The 23,761-nt window shown below is 51.9% G+C and overlaps 1 protein-coding gene across 12 annotated transcripts in view; it reads left to right on the top strand.

The window, feature by feature from the left end:
- NCOA1 (nuclear receptor coactivator 1) overlaps positions 1-23,761 on the top strand; it is a 280,613-nt gene that overhangs the window by 149,058 nt on the left and 107,794 nt on the right. For all 12 annotated transcript variants that reach the window (XM_019483798.2, XM_019483805.2, XM_019483804.2 and 9 more), the window contains one exon: positions 20,922-21,027. In XM_019483798.2, coding sequence (XP_019339343.2) covers positions 20,939-21,027 — 89 coding nt within the window. In that variant the 5' untranslated portion in view covers positions 20,922-20,938. The remainder of the gene's footprint in view (positions 1-20,921; positions 21,028-23,761) is intronic.

The raw sequence follows: 23,761 nt of genomic DNA, 5'->3' as shown, positions 1-23,761 counted from the left end.
GACCGCGGCGCGTGGATTCCTGCTCGAGGCCCTGTGTAGGATATGCACTTGAAACAGGAATGCAAGGTGCAATTGCAAGAGGGGCAGCCGTGGGTTTTCCTACTTGAAACGTCATTTGTGCGTCTCTCCACGTTTGTTCAGTGAGCGTGCGTGGCGTTGCTGAGTCAAAGCTGAACCCGAACGCTGGTCTAAGTGCTTGTGCAGGGCCTTGGTCCAGCCATGGGCATTCAGAGCCGCAGAGGAGCCGTACAGGGCAGAGGGCCGGGCAAGCTAAATCGCATGTTTTATACTCGGATGCTTTACATTTGATTAACCTGAAAGCCTGCTTTGGAGGCAGAGAGTTACCAACCAGTTGGAGTGGGAGGATGGGATGGGACGGGGTGAGCAAGGACTGTGCTTTCCCAATGGCTGGTCCCACCACCACCCCAGGCTGTGGCCCACATCTGGCCCATGAAAGAGAGCCGTGGTCCAGATCCAGCCGAGGGCATGGAGTGAATTTGATGCCCCTGCTGTAATCGTTGGATTGAAAGTTTCAGGGGAACGTAGGGCTTAGTCTTCGCTGCCATCAGTCATGGTGTGCGTAATTGCCAAGCCATGCGATAGCATCCTCCGTGGCCATGTGCAGTTCCCGTAGTCTGTCATTGAACTTAGTCACCAGGCACTTGTCCACAGTCTGCCACACGGTGCGTGTTTTGCCACAGCTACAGTCTGGAGTGTCACGAAGGCCCCAACGATAGAGGTTCACTGCACACAAACCTTGCCCTGTCTGGTCTTTGTGCAGCCAGCCTCCACCGTTGGGGCCTTCGCAACGATCCAGACTGTAGCTGTGGCAAAACGCACACCGTGTCGCGTATTGTCGGCGACTGCCTGCTGACTAAGTTCAGCGGTGGACTGGACTGAACTTCACTGCCATAAAGGGCATGCTTACCTCTGGATAGCACCACATGCATTAGTTGCCAAGCTATAGCAGATGTGGGCAGTGTAGTTTTTCATGGCTATGTCAGCTAGGGTCAAAGGATCCCAGCAAGATAAGCATCCAGTGTTTCTTGAAAGTGTCCAGAGTAGGTGCTTGCACCACCTCTGGGGGAGTCTGTTCCAGGTCTTGTGGGCTCGGACAGTAACGAAGGTTTTCATTATGTCCAGCCTGAAACAGTCTTGCAGGAGTTTGTGACCATTGGACCTTGTCATCCCCTGGGCTGCTCTGGTGAACAGGAGTCCCCCCAGATCCTGATGCACACCCCGTATGTACTTACAGGCTGCCTCCAAGTCCCCCGAGCCTGCACTTCTGAAGGCTGAAGAGTCCCATGGCTCACAGCCTCTCTTCATAAGGCCTGTTCTCCTGACCACTGATCATGCGCGTGGCTCTCCTCTGGACTCACGCAAGCTTCTCCACATCCTTTTTAAATTGTGGAGCTCAGAATTGGATGCAGTGCTCCAGCTGCAGTCTCACCATGGCCGAGTGCAGCAGGAGGATGACATCCTGGGTCTCGCTTGAGATGCATCGGTAGATGCAAGCTAGAGTTGTTTGCTTTGCCACCTGCGGTGTCACACTGGTGGCTCATAGTCATCTTGTGGTCAATCACGACCCCCAAGTCTCGTTCGGTCGTGGTGCTAGCAAGTGTAGCACTGCCGAGCTTATAAGTGTGATGTGGGTTTTTATTCCCAAGGTGGAGCACCCTGCATTTCTCCGTATCGAATGCCATCAGGTTTTCATCCGCCCACCGTGCAAGCCTATCAAGGTCAGCCTGGATCACCAGCCCATCCTCAAGTGTAGGCACTCTTCCCCGAAGTTTGGTGTTGTCAGTGAACTTGGCCGGTCTGCTTTTGACACCAGTGTCCAGATCGTTTATGAAGACATTAAAGAGTACAGGTCCAAGGACAGAGCCTTGGGGGATGCCAGTAGTCACCGAGTGCCATGTTGACTCGGTTCGATCAGCTACCACTCTCCAGGTCCGACCTCAAAGCCAGTTCCTCAGCCATCGGACCGTGACGTAGTCAAGGCCGCAGTTGCCCAGTTTTTCCATGAGGACATCGTGGGACACCAGGTCAAAGGCTTTTTTAAAGTCCAAATATATGACATCAGCCTCTTCGCTTTTGTCCAGGTGATACATCACCTGGTCATAGAAGGAGATGAGATTGGTCTAGCAAGACCTACCTGCAACAACCCCACGCTGGCTGTCCCTCAGGATGTTGCTTGTCATGAATGGTTTCTTTGATAATTTTTCCCAAAATCTTCCCAGGGATTGAGGTCAGACTGATTGGCCTGTCATTTCCTGGGTCGTCTTTCCTCCCTTTCTTGAAGAAAAACCTTGCAGGAGGTGGGTGCTAACTCCTTTTGCACTTCAGTTATATTGCTGTATCTGACCACCTGTTGGCTTCTCTCTGTCCCTGCCTCCCCCTTTCAGCTGCTTTGTAAAAAAAAAAACCTAACAAAAAACCAACGCTCGCCTGCGTTCGGATTGGCGTCAGGTACAGTAACACAGTACCCACCGCTGTGGTCACTGGTTTTAGTCTAGGCATTAAAAAAAAAAATCTTTTAAAGAAATGGCCTCACTTTGTGTCAGTAGCATCTTGTCTCTTATTGCTCCTGGACATCTTCCCCACCAGACAGAGTAAAACACAAACCAGAGCCAAAGCTTAGCTGTTCTAGAGCGGATTGGAGAGAAACAGCCCAGAGAAGGGAGGCGGTAAGCCACAAGTCTCAGAGCGGTGGAAGGGGGAAGAGAAAAACAGGCCGCCTGCCCTGCTGCACGCAGTGATTTTTTTTGTCAGTTATTGACAGGGAACTGCCTGGAGATGGCTGCTGATGGGACCCAGCAGGCAGCAATAGGAGAAGTCTGAATCATCTGCCCAGAAGTAGGACAACCGGACGTAAGCAAGCGGAAAAGGCAAAGAGGAAGAGGAGAGGAGTTTGGTTCTGCATTTCTCCGGGCATCGCCCGCTCTCCAAATTCCTCCGGCCGTGGTTGCAGGATTAGTCACGAGATGGGCGGTTCCAAGCCGCCAGCAGATTTAGCTCTTTGGCACATCCAGCTGTTTTAATGGCACTGTTTGATAATGTGTGTGAAGCCCACCAGGCAGTGGGGCTGCTAATGCTCCCAGCTGAGAGATTTAGGCCTTCCTCTCGAGGCGGAGCAGCTTGTGCTCTGAATGCAGATCCTCTGCATCCAGCTCTTGCAACCAGGGTGATGCTCATGATATAGATGGGATAGTTTCCATGCTGGAGCACCCTGGCGGGACATAGGTGGGCTATCACATACACCAGTCTAACACTGTTTGCCTTAGTGGAGTTCCTCCTCTTTTTCTCCAGTGTAAACGAGATTGGAGTGAAGCTGTGTGTTGTACTTGAGTGCGGACCACAACTTCGTTCTGGTTTCGGGGGGGTCGTGGGACTGATGCTGCCCTTGTCAGCCTGCCTAATGCTTTGGACAGGCATGGAGCAGTTCTTGTTGATAGCAATGGGTCTGTTGATAGTGCTTGATACCATTGATCCTCAGACTCCTCCGTGTCCTGGGATCGGTGAATAGCCTAGCTCGTGGTGGTTACGCCTGGATTCAGGCTCGGCAGGTATTAAGGCCATTAGCTACTGCAGAATTTCATGGCCGTGACTTGTCTAAAGTTGAAGGCAGCCAGACCACGGTCCTCCTGGACGGGCAAGAGAAAAAAATACAGGGAGCGAATCATTCCTCAAAACCCCTCTGCAGCTGAGACCCCGGTGTCTCTCCTGGACCTGCCACGTGGTTATTCTGGCCCAGCGTCTGATGGGCAGTCATTTCAAGGGACTGAAATCTAGACGGAGATCTTGACTGGCCTGTGTCCGGTCGGGTGTCTGCTGTGGTCAGAGCAGCAAGGAGCGCTCGACCGTGTGCTCGCTCTCCCTGCTGATGCAGTGATTCTGGTGCTGCTCCGGGAGACGGATGTCATGCCGCTGCCACGGGCTGTCTCGTGGGTTCGCAGGAAGACGACTTGCTCCCCAGGTAGAATTTCCTTTCTGCTGCTGCTTTTGCTGGCACAGACTGCCGGTAAGGATCTGGTTCCCACGCTGAAAGCCTTTATTGATGGGCTGGTTCCCCAGTACTGTCCTGATCGTCTCACTGCCAAGGTTACCATCACATCTTGGGAGCTCGGTGGAAGCCCCGAGACCGGGATTGCGTGGCTTTTTGCCTTCCTGTCCCTCCCATTTGGCCAGCTGGTCTTCACCATGGTCTTATTCCAGTTGCTAGAACCTTATACCGTTGCTCTTTAATCCATATTTGTGTTAAAGCCCCCAGGGACAAGGTGGGTTAGTTAGTTGATGGGGCGGTCTGTTTGGATGACCTCTGTGTATGTGTACTGTATTGCACACAGACATGCACATCTCTGTTCCGATTATTTAGAGTAGGGGTCGGCATCATTTTTGGACAGAGTGCTAAAAACACCCACAACCTCAGGTTGTAAGATGTTGGCGTGCCAGGGGCGGACGGCGGGGGAGCCACAGGGGGCCCGATCCTTGTTGTGGCAGCACACCCTGGCCCCTTGTGTGCTGTCTCCCCAAGACACGCGTGCCAAGCAAAATGCCTTCGCATGCTGCACCTGTGCAGGGGGTTGCCTACCCCTGATTTAGAGGATGGTCATCTTTTTCCATCCTTTGAATTCACGCTGTCCTTCCTTTCGCTGAAAGGATGGCAGGGCGTTTTGAGGTTATCCTCGGTACTTTCATCAGAGGTCTTTGTTGCCTGTTTAGCCCTATGCCCATTACTTTAGCTGGCACTGCGGTATTCCCCCTCTAGTAGGGCTTGCTTTGTGGGTACTGATGCCTGATGACTGGATTTAAACTACTGTTGCAGCAGCCCAGCGCTGCGAGCACAAGCAGCAAACGTCCTCGTTGCCTCCCTTCCTAGACGTTGAGCTTGTTACGTCGGGAGTGCGTCTGGCCTTGAGAACAAACCCTTGGTTCTCTGGCTTCTTGCTGCTGCTCTTCCCGTTGTCCCTCTAGCCACTGGGGTCAGGTTTTTTCGGGGAAAGCAGTGAAGCCGGCCGATGGCTCTCGAGTGCCTTCCCCGCGTACTGGTCTGTGCATATAACCCTTCAGGACCTCCAGCCCGACCTGGCCAGAGTTGAATGAACTCTTAGGAAAACACATGCGTTTCCGCCCCAGCTAAACTTGTGCTCCGTGAGCTCCCTGCGTGCTTGTACATTCAGCCAAAATATTTATCCACCCCATAGAGAGAGTGGCGAATTACACGTTGTAATCGCACCAGTGTAATACTAAACTGAGTGTGTAATGTTCTGTAACGGCAGGAGAATTAGTGTTGTTTTCTCACGCAGAAGTTCTAGCAATTAACCCAGTTTTTCCAGCTATTATCAGGGGAAAAGGGTACGCCTCTTGCAGTTGCGCTTCATATCTTATCTCTGCTGCAAACGAGGCCACGCCGTGCTGCTGGATCGCAGACACCGGCGGATCTGTCAGCAAGATGCATCCTTTCTCTTGCTCGTTCGCTTCGTTCGGTCTCAGCCGGCGTAGTCGACACTCTCAAGATGGTCTCCACAGCCAGCTCTAGCTCAGCGTCAGGCTGAAGGCATTTTGATAATGCTGGCGCCTCCTGACCCCAGCAGAGAGCGGGGCCTCGCTGTGCTGCGTGTGACCGGTGCCCGCTGAAAGACAAACCTGTCCCAAAGGGCTTCCTGGTTATGTGCACAGGACAGGTGTTGGGCAGGAGGGCTGCAGGAGTTGCTGAACATCACCTGCACGTCCCTGGGAGAGCCAGGAGTAGAGCCTGGGTCTGCTGAGTCCCATTGCAGCACGAGAGAGGCTCGAACCAAAATCCTGGCTCATGGACAGTCCAGTGTTTTACAAATTCAACATCTGTACTTGTTCCCTGCCTGGACCCGTGGGCTGGAGGGGTCCTCAGGAGTCATCCAGCCCAACCCCTGAACACATGCGTGGTGTGCTGTGCTTAACCCAGGCGTTCCCATCCAAAGCAAAGCCCTGCATCCAAGCATCTTGCAACTTGGAGAGCTTGTGAGCTTCGCTTGTGGCAGGTCTATGGGAGGGACTGTGGAGCCGAATCCAGCGGGGCCCTGATTTCCAGCCGGCGCTCTCTAGAAGCCAGCGTAATAGAAATAACAGACGTTATAATTCCTTTTCAGACCTTGTTGCTTGGGCCTGTCTGGTGGCATCATTGATTGCCCTACAGGCGTGCACCAAAACACCTTAAAATCCCTTGCGTACCGCAGTGATTAAAGTGCGGACTCTGCAGTGCGCACTGTCTGATCCTGCAGAAGTCCTCTCCTCTGGCACCCGGGAACACGCCTGCAGGCCCGAGCGCGGGGTCTGGGGTCCCGTCTGGCGCTGCATGTGTACATGCTGTGGGCCATGCAGCCACCCTTCCTCCTGCTCTGCTGCTTGTGCTGTATCCCAGAGACATCGCTTAATAATGAAGCACGTTCCTTGCACTCATTAAGCCAAGCGTCGGCCCGTGAAGGGCTGGGTCCTGCTCCTGCCAAGACCTGTAGGAAGGGGCCCGAAATCAGTCAGAGGAGCTGAAATCACGCTGTTATCTGGGTGCCCCCAACCCTGTGCAGAGAACAGAGCCCCAAGTGGGGCAGGAGCATTTGCTGTGCCCCTGCGCGGAGGCTGTGCTGGCTGTTGGTGGTGGAGGGACCGTACCAGGGCACTCTTGAGAGCACCGAGGAAAGGATAACGCGTCGCGGAGTGGGACGTTACACAGGTTCTGCAGACCTAACCTTGACTCTCCTTTTCCGAGGGGCTGTCTTCACTGCCGTTCAGCTCTTACTGTGCAGCCGCTCATCTAACCTTGCTGCTAGCCGTGCTGCTTCCCACCATTTTTAAATGCACATACCGCAGCCTTCAGGGGAGTGTAAGGGTAAAGTCGATCTGACTGCTCCCCCTCTGGCCCCGAACAAGAGTTAGGCAGCTCATTTGCTAACAAGAGGGATGCTTGCACAGCACCTTGAGCTCTGGATCAGTTGGGTGGGAAGCACTACACGTATCCTGCCAGGTGCCGTCATAGCAATTCCCAAAACCCAGGGAAGTGCCTGGTATAAGGAATCCATGTGTCGTCTCGCTAGGACTTCATGGCCTTCAAAATACCTCTCAAACCCAGATCCACAAAGGGACGTAGGACCCATGGTGCTGAGCACTGCAGCACGTAACTCAGGCCCTGGCCCCAGAGCAGGGTCCACAGCCTGGAGTTGGGTATCTGGGCCCTTCAAAAGCCAGGAGGCCGAATGAGAGACACCTGACGTAGCTATCGCCTGCTCTAATATTACCTTGGGCTGGAGCCTAAGATCCTGTAGGTCTGCACAGTCTTAAAAACTCCCCTCTACTTCCATAACAATCGGGAGCAGAGGAGTCAAGCTAAGTGGGCATTTTCTGGGGAGGCAAGGTGGGTTAGTTGATAGGGCGCAGGTGGAGCACTGGCAGGCCTGGATTCCCCACCTGATTCAAACCCCCCACTCCCCCAATCATGATATCAGGCATGGTTTTCCCCTCTCTCCCACCCTTTTTGCCCCTATCTGATCTATTTGAGCTAAATTCTTTGGGGTAGAGAGGCCTTGTGCTTATGCAGCACCTAGCATATTGTGGGGGGGCTCATCTTGGGTACGGGGCGGGCCAGCAGGACCCTGAAAAATAACAGCAGCAGCTTGAACAACCAGTTTTGGGCTTGAGCTGGTCCCGGCTCCTTCCGCAGCTCGGGCAGCAGGCGTACCCCTTGAACTGGCCTGGCCCCCTTGCTTGCAGCGCCCAAGCTGGGAGGTGCAGCAGAAGGAAGAGTGTGTGTGCTTGTGCACGCACGCGCTCGGGGAAGCGTGTCGGTGCCCGTGCCAGGCCAGACGTCGCCCGGTTCCACCTTGAACGTTTGGGTTCTTCTCCAGCCCCCACACCCCACCTACTCTGCTCGCAGCAAACACGGGTTTTAATGCCTCTCTTCTATTTACGTATAGATATAGATATATAAATCTGTGCCGGTATTTATGAGCAAACCTATCATAATAAACCAGTTGGCTTGTTTGGGGAAAACAGCTGGTATAGGAAGTAGATTTGAATTTCTAATGAGTTCTTAATGTGCAAAACAAACTAAAGTGGTTTTAATACTGAAAGAAGATATTTAAATTAGCGTAAAATGCCTAAACTGCGTCCTCCTAGACGTAGGCATGCGGGGGGCTGTCAAGCTGCCTTTGACCTCCTGATATATGTAAATTATATGAATTTATGCACCGGATAGTGGCAATAAACTGACTCCGCTAATTTGAAATGGTGACCCCATCCCGTTCTAAATTAAGAATAATTCCAGGCTCACTGAGTTGTCGAAACACGCGCACATTTTTGTCATCTTTCAGCCCAAGACTTAAATAACGCCTTGTTCCACGCTTTTCTGGTCCCGCTGTGATAAATACCTGCGTTTCCTCTAGCACTTTTGCAGGGAAGTCGAAGTTCCTCAGGAGCGCCTGCCTCCCTGGCTGTGGCAAAGTCACCGCCAAGGCCAGGTAGATGCAGGAGCTTTTTGCCTAGATGTTGTAACGAACTACATGCCAGTAGTCGGGTACTTTGAGGGAAGGCGCACCCCACCCCATGTCACTTCTGGAATTGCCTGTATCCGGTGATCTAGAGGACACACTGCAAAACTCATCTCCCCCTTTCCCTCCGTCCCTGATCACGAAAGTGGAGTAAAATTGAAGTGACAGGAGTGAGGAGTCGTTCAAGGGATGGAGTGGGTCCGGCGGGTTTTGCTCCATTACGGCATTTGCAGTGTATCTGCTCCAGCAGTGCTGCGTGACCATCCTGTGACTATTCAAAGCACCTGGAGGAGCCCCATGGGTGCTGTGCAGACCTAGCCCAGCCCTTACCAGGTACTCTTAAAAGAGCTCAGCCCTGAGCCACTTCTTCCCAGGGTTGTGGACCCTTTTTCTTTTCCTTTAGAGCCAGAGCAGATTGTAAAAGCGAAGCTGCCATCCCTGCATGGCAGCTGCTCCCAAATCACAAGCGGATGACGTTCAGCAAATTCTCGTGTCGGGCTGGGCGACATCAGCAGCGTTCAGAGAAGACCATTCAGATCTCGATGCTGCAAGCCGCAGAGCACTCTGCATTCCCGGGGAAGTGAACGGGGGCTGATGTTCGTCATCGGTTTGCAGAGAAGGGCTGGCGATGCTTGCAGGGTGAGGGTCCAGAGAGACCAAAAGCAGCCGAAAGGGGAGTTATACCAGCCGCACGGCGCAGTTTAGAGCAACCGTACGTGGAGGGAGCTTTGTCACCGTTAACGCTGAGCTCGACATTGCGGTTGGAAACATCTCATCTCACTCTCACTCCCAGTGATGGTACTGGTAGTCACTTCTGTTCATTTGTGCAGACACTTACATGGTGTCACTTACTGCTTTGATTATTTCTGATCCTTTGAGTCGGGGAGGGAATTGTGTTCTGCACAGGCATCTTCTGGGGAAAGGATGGAAGCATCTCTAAGACGGGGCATCTTAGCAGGAAGCACTTGGGTTGACACGCCATGTTGCTAATAATTAATCCAGAGCATTGCAGTGCTCCAGAAAATTAAAATAGAGTGGTCAGGTGCAAGACGAGTCCTTTGGAAAGCCTACCTGGAACCAATGGCGTCTCTTTTTAACGGTGTAGAAGAGTTGAGAGGGGCATGTGGAGTGAGTCGAGTCCCGTTTTGGTTCTTTACAACTATAGAGGATTGGTGGAGGCGTGTGGTTGGTTTTTTTCTTGCGTACAAGTTAGTTTTCCCTGGTGATTAGTAGATTTGTGCATGATGCATTTCAGGAGGGAAGCCTTATAAACCACCTGACATCTTGCAGGTGCTGCACATTCCCAAACCAGTGTCCAAACATGGCCCTACTTAATTCACTAATTTGAAAGATGAGTCCTGGAGAGTTAGGGCAAAATCATAGTGAAGTGTTGGGGACGCTTCTCTTCCCAACCGTGATGGTACTTTTTGGAGACCACTTAGCACGTGCTGCTGCTTTGCACGTCCCAAAGCGTGTCTGAGGGAAGCAGCTGGATTTGACTCTTATCTGGTTGCATGTATAGGGATTTTTTGTGCAGTTCCTTGTGGCAAGTATCTGCTGGTGCTTTGTTTCAGCTGTCCTTCACCACAGCTCATGGTCGTGGCCTCTTACTCTGCAAGACAGCTCATCACACAGTCAGCGCTGGTTTGCAGCAACATCTGGTAAGAGCAACAAACTTTTGCCAGCCACATTTCCCCTGGGAACAGTTTCTTGACCACGTATTGAAGTGACGCTCTCTATAACAGCGGTGGCCTCTTCGGACCAACGTAGCACCAAGACCTCGACACGCTGCTAACGTGCTGACTGTAGGAAGACTCATTCGCATTGCAGCAGAGGCTCGGTGGGTCCCGCTGTGCCAGGTGCGTGCCGGCCTGACTCTGAAGCGTGACCCCATGGATTGAGGCCAGGAGCCTCCGTGGCCTTGCAAAGGAAGAGAAGTTGCAGGGTAGGGGCACTGATGAGTGCAGGAAGCAGCATGACGGAGGGGAGCGCTGAGGGAGATTTGGAGGGGCATCTCCTCACTGCGTGGTCTGCATGAGTCCCCATCGCGACTCACCTCATCCTGTCCCACAGGTGGAAGACTTGACTACGCGGTGCTGAGCAAATTAATATTTCAGCTTGTTGTCTGTACCCCCCTTTGGCTTTTGAAAGACCCCCTTGGGCTGAGCAGGGGCTGTTGCACTGAGTCCGGGTTGCAAAGAAAACAGCACGTCCAGATTCATTATATCCTTGCACTTCTAATCGGCTGCTTCTGTTTGGCAGTGGGTTCCCCGGAGCACATCTTTAACATCAGGGCTTTGGGTCTGGGATCTCTTTCTCTTTGCATGGCAGTATTTTGTACCAAAGAAGAGTGTGTGTGTTCCTGTTGTGTCCTTGCTGAATTTCTCTTTGAACTTGGAGTCAGGTTTTGTTACGATTCTTCGGGGAATTCATTCTCCCTTGGCTTATTTTTCTGTTGCCTTCTACAGCACTTTCTGGACTCATTGAGATGGAGGGGACTGCGAGGCAAGGTGTTGGAGGTCACTGTTTCAGTCCCTGTGGACTGCCCTTGATCATAGAAAGTTAGGGCTGGAAGGGATTTCAGGAGATCACAGCTAGTCCACCCCCCTGCTCAAAGTGGGACCATCCCCAATGGTCATCAATGGGCATTTGTTGTACAACTTGTTATATTCTGAGTCGTGAGCTCTCGTTCCCAATGAGCTGGCATGGTCATCTGAGCCAGCAGAGCTCCACGTTTTACCAAATATTAAACTTCCTGCCCTTGCAAAAGTAGTGTGGCTCGATGCCAGAGCTTACCCCTTGAGCCTGAATTAGTTCCCGTGAAGGATGAGAGAGTTCAGGAAACAAAAACTCACGGATGTCCACACGGCAGATGCCACCTCGAGGTGGCAGAGAGCCCACGTTCCTCCTGGCACGAAGAATAAACAGTGTTGTTTGTACAACACTCGTTAGAGACATGACAGCGTTTTAATGGTAGCCTGAGGCTGCAACTCCTTGAGAGTGAATCACTCCGTGACGCACGTGGTTGGGCATTTCTAAGGTGTTCGTCGTGGTAGTGTGCGAGCGCCTACACAACCCTCCTGAGCCGTGTGCGAGCACCTACACAACCCGCCCGAGCTCATCTGGGCTCCTGTCTTTCAACACTGTAAACACAGGTTGCAGCTCATAGCTTGTGTGCTAATGACAGCGCTCTGCACGTCCACGGCGCCTTCCAGAAGAGGATTCGAAGTGCTTTGTAAATATTAGTCAATTAAGCCTCCTAGTGCTCCTGGATGGTGGAGTGGGTTCCCAGCTGTCAAAATCACTCCTGGAAGAGAAAGGCAGGCACTGGGATCTTTTATTCGTTCACTGAAGGTCTGTTAACTTGGTTGTGGCCATTTTAACAGGTTTTATTCTTTTGTTCAGCACTTTCCTCTTCTGTATTTTGTGCCCCTGTGTGTGTGTGGGTGGGTGGGTGTGCGTGTGTGCTTGCATGCACGCGCATGTGTGTTGGGGATCGTTCCCTGTTGTTTGGTGAGCCGGTGGCTCTTAGATGTCCTCTGGTGCCTGCTCCGAGCCCCACTCTCTTTCTGGCTACTGCTTTTTTCCCTGCTCCCAGCCGGGCGTGGATATGGTCTGGTTTTCTGCCCTCGCTGGGGTTTGCTGGTATCACGAATGAAAGGAACAACAGCACAACATCATTTTCAGGGGAACTGGACTGATTCCTAAGGCTGTCGGGAATCCCCTCTGCAGATCTCATGCCTTCGGTGGTTTGCACTTGGCAAATTTGAGTCCCTACACCTTCGTCCCAGAGGGGCCTGCCCCTAATCCAGCCGTGACTTCAATGCAAAAGTGGACCAGTCACCTCCACGCAAAGGGGCAGCCTGACTGTGGGGTTCAGGCTGTAGGCCCCAGACTCGTGTGCGTACTGCCTTAAGAGGTGCTTCCAGATGCACCTCTCTCTTTCGGCCTTTCCCATAAGTTAGCTGAGGTATTCCCCTCCTCCTTGTGGATCCCTACCCCTGTGCCAGCCTTTCCCGATGTAACACATAAGGCGCTTACCTGGGTTTGTGCACTTAATTGCGAGGCACAAGACCGCACACCCTGCCCAGGTCTTTTTTTTATAAATCTGTCCCTTGCCTGCACTAGGCACCAGTTCTGCATGTCCAGGACAGGGAATTTTTTTGTCATCTTCCAGAGTCAGGGTCTGCCTCCTACCATGCACTTGTACCCTGGCTAGCGCCAAGGGGACACGGTCTTGGAAGAAGGAGTTCTGCTCTTCCATTAGGATCCCTGTTGGCTGTTCAGCTGGGTGCCTTTTACAACGTCCCCATCATGCCCATTGGGCCTTTGCCATCGGTTTTCAGCAAGCCTTGCCCGCCATCAGCTGCAGCCCGTAAGGCTGCAAGGAGGGATTGTAGATTGCTCCACCTACACGGAAGACAGTGAAAGCAAATGCTCTCACCTGGGACGGGCAGTTTGCGATGGAGGATTTGGGGTGAAGCGAATGGCGGTGGCGTTTGGGACTGTCTTGTTAGCAGCGTTTCCCAGCGCTTTGCTTGCACCTGCACGTAACCCTCGGCAGGTCTCTTGGCACCCCGCCCAGCACTGTCTCAGTGGGTCGAGACCCAACAGAGGCAAACCGGAGGAGCACACGGGTCCCGTCACCCTTCTCCAGAGTCCCTCTTCGGTGGCTTGTCGTTCCAAGGGCTGGAGCTGGAAGCATCCCTCATCCAGATGTGCTTTCTTTCGGACCCTCACTGTGCCCTGTGCGGTCTGGGGTCGCGGGCTAGCTTCGTGTCAGACTCCTTGCATGGCACTGCTCACATCACATCCAGCCTCATCCAAAACAGGCTGAAATGCATGAGATCCTTCCTACTGACTTGAGGAGGATCTAGGGGGGAGCCATGACCCCTCCTTGCCCATCTAGAAATGGGTGATACTACTTCCTTTGTACATCTGCCATTTAGATTTTAAGTTCTTTGGGGCAAAGGCTGTCCTTACATACAGTACCCAGTGCAGTGGGGCCCTCTGCATGGGGCAGTATTTATTTGATGTATATGCAGAGGCTCGGGGCAGGCTACAGGTGGAGAGCAGCATGACCTATAACACAGGAAAAGTCCTTACAGAACTGGAGAAAACCATAAAAGAGAAACCCATAAAACAGTTTCCCAGCTTAGCTCTGCTGGCTAAATGCCTGCCCAGGGAAGGCCTTAGTGCTTTCAAAAAGTGGCCGGGCTCGGGCTCGGGCTCAGGCTCTGGCATGCCTTTGGGGGGGGGGGGGGGACGACTACTGCTGGGAACCACCGCTCTCGGGTGTTTTCCAAGGAAACGTGGTGCATTGATGGTAGGTGCAGGAGGTTGCTCTCAGCTGGGCTTAGGGTTCACAGTGGGACATAAGGGAGAAGGCAGTCCCTTAGGTATGTAGGACCCAGACCATTTAGGGCTTTACAAATCAAAACCAGCACCTTGAATTGCATGCAGAAAGCTCTTGGGAGTAATAGTTATAATGGGAGGGCTGTAATGAAGAGAAGCTGGTGATTTGGCCCAGGAGAGGGGAGGATATTTTTAAGGCTTCTCTAGGCAAGACTTGTGAGATGAGGAGAAAGCAAGCCGTGATATATTCCAGCCCATTTAAAGCAGGTGCGTTGAGCTTTTCAGTCCAGTGTCTCCTCTGTCTACCTTTCCCCAGAGAAAACTAAACACAATTAGCTTGCTTGCATGTCCCGGGCTTGGTGGGATGTGTTTTGTGATAGAGGAGGCACCGTTGAGCTCTTAGTCAGCCCTGCAAAAATAGCTAGACTCTCCGAAGGAAGGGGAAGCTGGTTTGATCTTTTGCTGCTGGTTTTCCCCGTTAGCACTGGAGGATGCTTCTGCTGCCACCCCCCTCCCAGGTCTTTGCCATGCAAACTGCTCTTTTAGGTACGGCTGGATGTAGCGGAGCCAAAGGCTCCAGCTATCAGCATCTCCCTCACGCTCATCCTGCATAGACAGCCTGCAATCCAGGTGTTAGAAAGGACACAGCAGGTGAACAAGACTGAGACCCTCGGGATGAAGTGAGAATCAAACTGGGTTTTGTAGGGGAGTAGAAATCTTTGCTGGCCAGAAGCAGTGGATGCAACTGTTGGCCAACAGACCATTGCTCGCAACCGAGGGGATGCTGGTTTTCTTTGGCTGCTGAAATCCTGGGTGTTTGGTCAGGATGGCAGGTCTTTTTTTCTTTTCTTTTAAATGAGGTCAGAAATTGTTGTTACAATAAACCGATAAAACAGCATTCCTGCCTCAGCAGAGCCGCGGAGTGACTCACCCGGCTCGTCCCAGCCCTTGCCCCTTCCCTATCGATGGAGAGCGTCAATGTTTACTCTGTAATCTGCCAAAGTTAAAAATCAACGCTCATTATGACCCAAGTGCTTAGATTAGCAGCTAATGATGAACTTGCGAGTGGAACAATATAGATGTGTCCTTGTGGCATTCTGAGTGTGCTCTTAATTATCTCTAATTGAGAGACTGTCTGTGCGTGCACAGATGGGGTTACATTTTAATAATAATAAATAACTGCAATGGAAGGGACTTTGGTAGCATCAGACATTTTCTTAAACACAGCCTACTTACTGTGCTTCTCTCTGACGCCCGTCATTTATACTTAAGTAGTTTTCTGGGTGAAAATCATCGCTGGCGAGGGAGATGTCTCTATCAGAGATACAGGCAGCGGACTCGCAAGAGCAAAGGATTGTGTGCAGGTTGTGCCGCCAACTCGCTGTCGGGCCTCGGAGCAAATCGCTTCGGCTTCCTGGGCCCCCGTTTCTGTCTCCAGCTAGCAAGCGGTACCTGGCTTTGGGAAGCCTGTATAGAAATGTGGCTAACGTTTGCTGGTTGACAAATGGGGACCGAGAAGAAATTTCTTTCCCTCCTCTTTCTACAGTTCTCCGGGGTTTGTTCTTTTTTTTGTTGGTGGGTGTTGGCTGCAGCCGAGGCCGGGGATTGTGACTGGCACGCGCCCGCTGGGGCTAAAGCCAGGGGCTTGCTGGCTAGACGGTCTTGCCTCTCCACTTGGGGGACAGGAAGAAATTTAGGTATCCGGGTTGTAGCTGTATTGGTCTAGCAGAAAAGGCAATCAGGACTTGTAGTAGAGGTGATATCTTGTATTAGACCAACAAGATTTTTGCAAAAAGATTTCTTTCATTGCAAGCTTTCGGGCACAAACACCCTTCATCAGGCATCGGCGAAAAGCTTGTAAAAGTTCTCCTGGGTAGAAATGAAAGTTCATATTTCCTAGGATTTCACAGAGGAGTCAATAGATGGAAAACTGTCTTAAGAAGTTTATACATGCCCTTTTCCCCTCTCCGGTCAGATCAGCACAGGTTTGCAGTGGCAGGACATTGGCAGTGCCCTCCTCCCCCCGCTTTACCTGTGGCGGGTTCGGGTGCTTTGGTGTCTCCAGTTGTGCTTTGTGGTTGTGTAACCGGGTTGATCATGTAATTCTAGGAATAGGTTAGACAAGGATTTCTATGGTATGGTTGGGGGATGTCCCTTAATCCAAAGGTTTAGAATTGCATGCTTTTTCCTCTTTTGCCCCATTTTGTCAGTGTGGAAACGTATACGTGGGCAAAGACCCGTGTGGTCTAAACCCAGTGCCGTTCGTGGTTTACGAGTCTGCAGCATCTCTGCAAGCGGAGACTGGGCTTGGCCCTTTGCATCCGAGTCTAGCAGGGCTCCTTGACCTTGTGGTGTCAAGTTTGGCGGTGGAGTTCTCCGACCCAGCGGGCTCGCGTGATACCGGCCCGAGAGGCAGCTGAGTGAACTGGTCGGACTGGAAATGGGCGGAAATGCGGGTTCTGTTCCCAGCTCTCCACCGACCATGGGACTTTGGACAAGTCTGCACCACTCTTTCCTCTCCCAGACGTTGTCCTCTTGCCTGATTAGACTGGAAGCTCTTTGGATCGGAAACCGTCTCTTGCCGTGCATGTGTGTACAGTCTGGCACGAAGAAGCCCTGCTCTCAGCAGGGAGCCACTGCATATCAAGATGAACGCCAAGGGGAAGGGAAAGTGGGTTTGGACCGTCGTCCTTTTGGAAGCGCGTCTTCATGCTTTTAAACCTCAGGCCTCGTGCATGCCTGAGACGAGCCTTTGCTGACAACCAACTGGTGGAGCTGATGGGAAAGCCAGGCCCCACAACTCGCATGGGTCCAGCTGCCTTTGGTTTCACAATGGATGGAAGTGAACTGGTGCAAACTGGTTTTCCTCGTCCGTGTGGCTGGCGGCTGAATGGCATGTCCCAGCACTGGCCGGACGCAGCCTCGGTGCGCCTTGTTGCGATGGTGAAAACCAGTCTTTGCATTGCAAAGCCAAAACGGAGGTTTATTTTGGAACAGTTGATCCCGGGCGGACGTCCTGCCTCTGAGGCTTGTGCGTGTGTCAGCCACACACTGTACTGACGAGTGCTCGAGTGTTCGCTCTCACAGTGGCGGAGACGAGTGAGTAAATAACACAAGCAAAAACCCCAACATTTTATGCCGTCTCTCTGGTGGTTAACCAAGAGGACAGCAAAGGAGCGACTGCTCTATTGCAGGGCCGGGCAAAATAAAGTTTAATGGCAAGGTTTGCATCAGAGAGAACGTGCAGAAGCTTGGTTTGGTTTTTAAATGCAAACTAATCGCCTGGTTTTCACTCCCGTCACACTGTCCTGTATCTCCTTCTTGTGGCCTTTGCGGGCTGGTGAGCCCCTTTCCAAAACCGGTTCTTAGAGATCCGGTTTCCTGCAGGTTTCCATGCCCCGAGCAGAGCAAGGAGGGCACCGGGCGTGTTGGCATCTCCCCTGAATGCAGCCCCCCGGGATGGTGCCTCCCCATGCCAAGTGTTACAGGCCACGCTCTGAGCTGCCAGGGTTTTCAAACCTAAGGCATTTGGAGTTATTTTTAGGCTAAATTAAATTTTTTGGCCTGTGAGCCCTGGCAAGTTGCACTGCAAAATAAACTGAATTTACAACAAAAAGAAACAACGAATGTATTACATCAAGGACTTCACGCACGCCAAGGCTTTCGGCAAAGGCTGCAGTTTTGTCCTTAATTCACCCTTGCTGGGCACGCGGTTGATACTGCCAAGGTCACAATCCAGTCACGGAGGATCTCGGCAGGATGGGCGAGCTTTGCTTTCCCTGGCACCGGCGCCGCAGAAACACTTTCTCCTTTGAGGGAAGTTGCTCGCGTGCCGGAGCCGTCGCGGGCCGGCGGCCTGGAAGAGCTGTGCTCCCTGTCGCAACTTGGAATCGCTTGGCCTCTGCGGCTGCAGATCAAGCTATGAATTTCCATGTGTGCGTCTCTCATCGGGTGCAGGTTTTCTTGATCCATTTACAGCACGGATATAACCAAGCAGGGAAGGGAAAAGGTGGAAAGCTGCCATTTGGTGCACCTGCATTTTGGGAGGAAAGAGCTGAAAACGCTGAACAACAACCGTACGTCTTAAAAATCAAAAATGCCAAATCTCTAACGACCAGAACAGGCGATGATGCTGCAGCAGTCCTGCTGCTCCAGTACCTAATTTTTAAAGGAATTTGGGTTTTTAGCCTCCTTCCAGTTGCATGTACTTGGCATCAGTTTTGCCATCCAGGATGGACAAAATTAGATCCGTGGTCCTTGGCTAGCTTGCGGGTTTCTGTCCAGAGCGTCTCTGTTCTTGTTTAGTCTTGTTACTCTTAAATTAGGACAGCTAGCCCTGCTTTCATCCTTGCTGGCACCAAGGAGGAATTATTGATTGGCCGTGGTAATACCGCTGCAAAGGTTTCAGGAACAGCTTTCACCGTGGTCAGAGTGATGCAGGCAGCAGAAATGACCGCACGCTGCATGGCGAGGGTTTGCTTTTTCATGGCGCTGCTATTTAAATGCCCGTGGCTAGTGGTGGAGACGCTTTGAGCAATACATGGAAAGCACGCGGGTGTGTCATCAGGCCGTTGTGAATCCAGAATGAGCTAAAGAAGTCGGCAGGCAGCAGTGGTAGACTGTTACCCCCTACGCGCTGGCTGCACACTCGCTTTGCTGTTGTGTTGCACAGCGTTTGAAAGCAGCGTGCGGAGGAGGTATTTAACGACTGGGGCGGAGGTCTTCCAAAGCTCTCGGCCTCAGTATCTTCAGTGCCAGTGGGGACTTGCCTGTTGACTGCGGTGGGAAAAGCAGAGGCAGCTGCTGCGCACTTTCGACAATCCCGACCTCCGCGCCTGCTCCGGAGAAGCCAGCAGGACTGGGGAGTGACTGGCATTGCCAGGATTGGGCCCTCTGAGAGACCCCAGCTGCTTCCCAAGCCACGCAGAGCTTGTTGCACGTGTTAGAAACTCCCAGGACGGGTATCAGGGTGGGCTTGTCTCTGTGCTCTGCCAGGTGGGTGGGAAGATTTGAAGGGGCGATTTTGGAGCTTCCTTATATTAGTGGTTACGTGCAAGTGCAGGGGGCCAGGGCTCATTAAGTCCAGGAGGCACCTCCCAGTCCTGTGTTCCTAATTGTTTTCTGTTTCTTGCAAATAACCCTGCTTTTTCAAACGTATTTAAGGATGTGAGATCATCAGAGCTGGAAAGAAAGCTCATTTAAACACCTCCCCAATAGAAAGCATGCACCTTTGTGCCGCAGAGGCAGCTCCAGGCAGCCTTAAAATTAGCCTAAGGAGAAAGCAGAGGGTTCTCCCTGCATAGGCTGAATCCCTTGGCAGGGAAAAGGGCCTGCTTGGGTCCTTCCACAGTGATTCCCTGCAGTTGGCACAGTACCTGGGGGCTCGGGGGCTGCCCTGAGTCATCTGGGGGCCAAGCCACTTGGCTCCAGGCCTTGGAGAAACACAGATCTCAACTACGACTGAGGCTCTGGTCCATTCTGCATCCCTTGCAGGAGCTTAAAAGGAAAGCAGCTGCAGTGTCTCATCTGGAGTATGCAGGGAATTCAGCAGTGTCTTGCTTGGGGGTGATTTGATGCATCTCAAGACACCGTTGAAGGGGGCTGATTTCCAGGGGCGAGTGCATATCGCTCCAAGTCAGTCTTGTTTAAGGCGACTCGGGTCAGAGCACCCAAAGACACTGGGAGGGAATAAGGATCTGTGTGGGATATTTATTCTTTACTAGCGGCCTTAAAGTCCTCACCGGGGAGCAGCCGTGAGCAGGGTTGGGCACGGTTGTTGCTGTTCCTAGCTGGACCCAATGATCTTGTAAGGTCCCTTCCAGCCCCTAGCATCTATGAATCGCAGCCCAGCTGTTTGGTGGGACGGCTCTTAAACACTTTTGCAATGTGGGGCATGTTTGAAAAGCAAGAAAGTATAGAAATGGTAGAGAAAAAGGGCTGGAAGGTGTCTCCTGAGGTTGAGTCCAACCCCCTGCTTGAGGCAGGATCAGCCCTATCCAAGCCCTATACAAATCGATAATCTAACGTTTTAGTAAAACTACCGTCAACCCTGGCACGCCTGAACCTGCTGCAGGTAAAGCCAGGGAATTCATCTTATAAACACTTCTCTCTTGCTCGCTCTTTCCTTCCACCTGTAAGCCCACATCTCAGTGGCACCTGCAGCAGTTCCCATAGGTAGGAAAATAATCATAAAAAAGCAGTCTGCTTTTAAAGTAGATGAGCAGCGACCGGCCAGCTTTATATGTGCCCCTAGCAGTGCCCGACAGGAAGATCTGGACCGAGAGGGTCATTAACCCACAGACATCAGACTGGGAACGGGAAGTTCACACGGGGGTTGGGGAGGGACGTTGCATCCAGTGGGATGAGTCATATCTGATTAAAGTCAAGTCATATGTTCCCGGAGGAGTGGGGGGCAGCAGCACAGCTCTGACCGTGGGGGCTGGGACAGCTCCTTAGGATTCAGTGCATCAGAGAGCCCCGCGGGTGGTGGAGGAACCACAAGCTGCCTCGTAGTAGTCACCCCCGCCCCAAAACACTGCACCTGGGTGTGCAGTGGCCTGCTTGCCTGTGAACAAGCAAGGTGCTGGGTAGTGTCTTTGCAAAGCCTGCCGGAGGCTGCGGTTGGACTGGTTAACAGAGAAGGGCGATGAAAATGATATAAGGCCTGGAAACTAAAAGCTACGGGGGCAAGGGAGAGTGGGAGAGCTCAGTCCACATTGTAAATGGTGACAGGGAGGGCTCACAGGGCAGAGCAAAGGCTGGAGAACCACCCTGAGCGTAGGAATGCGAATGGTCTCCTTCCTCCTCTGCACAAGTGCTGTCTGCGCACGCTCCTGTCCCAGCCTGGTGGAGCAGGGACCAGGCTAAAGAGCGGAGCCGGTTCTGCAGAGCCCGTGAAGGAGAAGGCTTTGAGCAGCAGGAGCGCTTGCCACTGCCCTAGTTTTGTGAGTTGTGTTTTCTGGCACTGTCCCACGTGAAGCAATCGCTGCCTGTTGCCAGACACTCTTCCCAGCAGCTTCCTGACTCTCGTTTCTCTTGCCTGTGCAGGTGCAACGTAGCTCAAGATGAGTGGCCTTGGGGACAGCTCAACGGACCCTGCTAACCCGGACTCCCGCAAGAGGAAGGGGTCTCCGTGTGACACGTTGGCCCAGAGGTACGTGCACGGCTGCGCATGCGTTTCCCCCTCATGGCTACTTTGTCATTCCAACCGCATCTCTCTGTCCCGTCTGCTTGAGCAGATGGAGCAGGTTTGAGCCACTCAGAAATGTTCACACTTCCCACTAGCGCTCAGCTTTGCTTTTATCAGTGGCTGTGGTGGAAGATGGAACATGATGGAAATATAACTCCCCATCTGCTCTTCCTGCTTTTCGGTGGCAACTGGCGAATAGAGGCTCGTTATCAAAGATAATTTATTGATCGTATAAATTGAGCGCTTGATGGCTCAGGGAAGGACTCAGAGAGCTTTCTCAGCGTGAGATGGGAATGGCTGCTCTACCCATGCAGGTCTGCTCAACCAATGTCCCCCTATGCCAACTGTCCGAGCAACGCACTTTTCTTTCGGGACCCCAGGATCCCTTTGCTCCATGTTTGCGTTTGGCTGTGTTGACTTGCATTGCGACAGTCTCTGTATAGTAAATATGAAGGCAGCAGTAAGTTCATCATGTAATGTATTGAACATTGAAGGGGGATAAGCCCCCTAAATATGAGGCTGTGTAGTACTATATATCCCCCGTGTCCTTGTAATGGGATAAAGCTTGTCAAAAATCAGTGCAATTTAAGAGTGGCCATGCAAAAGTTATCAGAGGACTGCACTCTCTCCTGCTCTCCGGCAGTGTTTTTGTGGAAAAGCCAGCTCTCAGCCACAACTCTGCCTTCCAAAAACAAGGCACATCTTATTTGGGTGCATGTGGTAAACGAGGAAATAGGGTTATGTGGGACCTTCCCAGATGCCCAAACTGTTATCCAAGAATGTGTGCAACTTGGATCACAGTTCTGTGGCTTCTTCTAGCCCTGCCTGAACATGAGAAACGTCACCCTGAGTCAGGGCAATGGTCCATCTAGCACGCTGTCCTGTCTCTGACACTGACAGGAGTGGGTGCTCTACAGGGAGAGCATTATACTGGATATTCCTCAAGGGATCTGTCGCTTTCTCTGGCACCCACCATTTTTTGGATTAGACATGCCAGAAGAAATATCTCCAACCATTTTGTTCAGTAGCAATTAACAGATTATCAGCCATGAATTTATCCAGTCCCTTTTTGAACCTGGGTGTGCTCTCTGCCTCCGCCACCTCCTGCAGCAGTGAGTTCCACAAGTTAACCACACCTGGCTTTAAAAACAGTACTTTCTTTTGTTCATTTGAAACTTGTCTCTTGCTCATTGCAGTGGGTACCCCCCCTGCTTATACTGTTCTGGGACTTGGTGAACAGCTCCCTATTCACTTGGTCCACGGCCTTCGTGACGTTACACACCTCTCTCCTATCCCCCCTCATCTTTCTCCTTTCCAAGCTGAAGAGTCCGAGCCTTTTTAGTTTCTCCTGGTCTGGTAACTGCTCCAGGTCCCTGATCATTTTGGTTGCCCTTCTCTCTACCTTTTTCAAAAGCTGCTACATCCTTTTTGGGATGTGAGGCCCAGAACCGCACACAGTATTCAAGATGTGGGGGCACCATGGATTTCTACAACGGCATGGTGACATTTTCCATTTTATTTTCCATTCCCTTCTTAACAATACCCAACACTGTGTTAGCTGCTTTGGGCAGGCTGCGCGCTGAGCTGACATTTTTAAAGATCTCTGTAAAATGACTCCAAGGTCGCTTTCCTGAGTCGTACGAGCTCGTTCAGACCCCAGCACTGCCTATGTATAGTTGAGGTTATTTTTCCCCAGCTGCATTACCTTGTACTTGTTGACATTGAAGTCCATCTGTCATTTCTTGGCCACTCAGCCTGGTGAGATCTTTCTGCTGCTCCTCTCCATCAGCTTGGGACTTGACTACCCAGAATATTTTAGTATCATCTGCAAACTTGGAGACGTCACTGTGCACCCCCGTTTCCAGGTTACTGGTTCATTGATTGCATAGACATTAGGGCTGGAAGGGACCTCACAAGATCATCAGGTCCAGCCCCCTGCCCCAGGGGCAGGAAGTCAGCTGGGGTCAAATGATCCCAGCAATATAGACATCCAAGTGGAGAAAATTTGGAACAAAATAGGTCTCAGCACACATTGCTGTTGGAGCCCACTTTTGACCTCCCTCCATCCTGAAAAGTGACCGTGTAGTCCTACCCTTTGCTTCCTATCTTTGAACCAGCTTTCAACCCCCAAAAGAGCCTTCCCTCCAATCCTGCGGCAACATAGTTTTGTGCCTTTGGTGAGGGACCTTGCTGAAAGCTTTTTGAAAGTCCAAATATATTATGTCGGCTGGATCCCCCCTTGACCACATGCTTGTTGATAACCTCAGAGAGCTCCAGCACGTCGGTGAGGCAGGATTTCTCTTTAAAAACCTTGCTGGCTTCCTCAGCAGGTTGTCTTTGTCCCTGTGACTGCTGATTTTATTCTTTATTACAGATGCTACCAACTTGCTAGGGATGGAAGTGAGACTCACTGGTGTGTAGTTCCCAGGATCACCTCTGGAGCCCTTCTTTGAAGATGGGCGCTGTGTTTGCAGCCCCCCATTCCTCTGGCACGGAGGCCGTTTGTAACGATGGGGTACAGACTATTGCCACCGGTTCTGTGGTTTCACCTTGGAGTTCGTTCAGAGCACTGAGGGAAATGCCACCCAGTCCTGGTGACTTCTTTGTATAGTCAGTTTACCAATTTGTTCCAAAACGTTCTCTCTTGTTACTGCAGTGCAGTCCAACTCTTCAGACCCACCTACTATAGAAAGGATTG

This window comes from Alligator mississippiensis, chromosome 1 (assembly GCF_030867095.1).
Source record: "Alligator mississippiensis isolate rAllMis1 chromosome 1, rAllMis1, whole genome shotgun sequence".
NCBI classification, from domain to species: Eukaryota; Metazoa; Chordata; order Crocodylia; family Alligatoridae; genus Alligator; species Alligator mississippiensis.
Note: the sequence above shows the minus strand (reverse complement) of the source record. Positions and strands in the feature narration are given on the sequence as shown.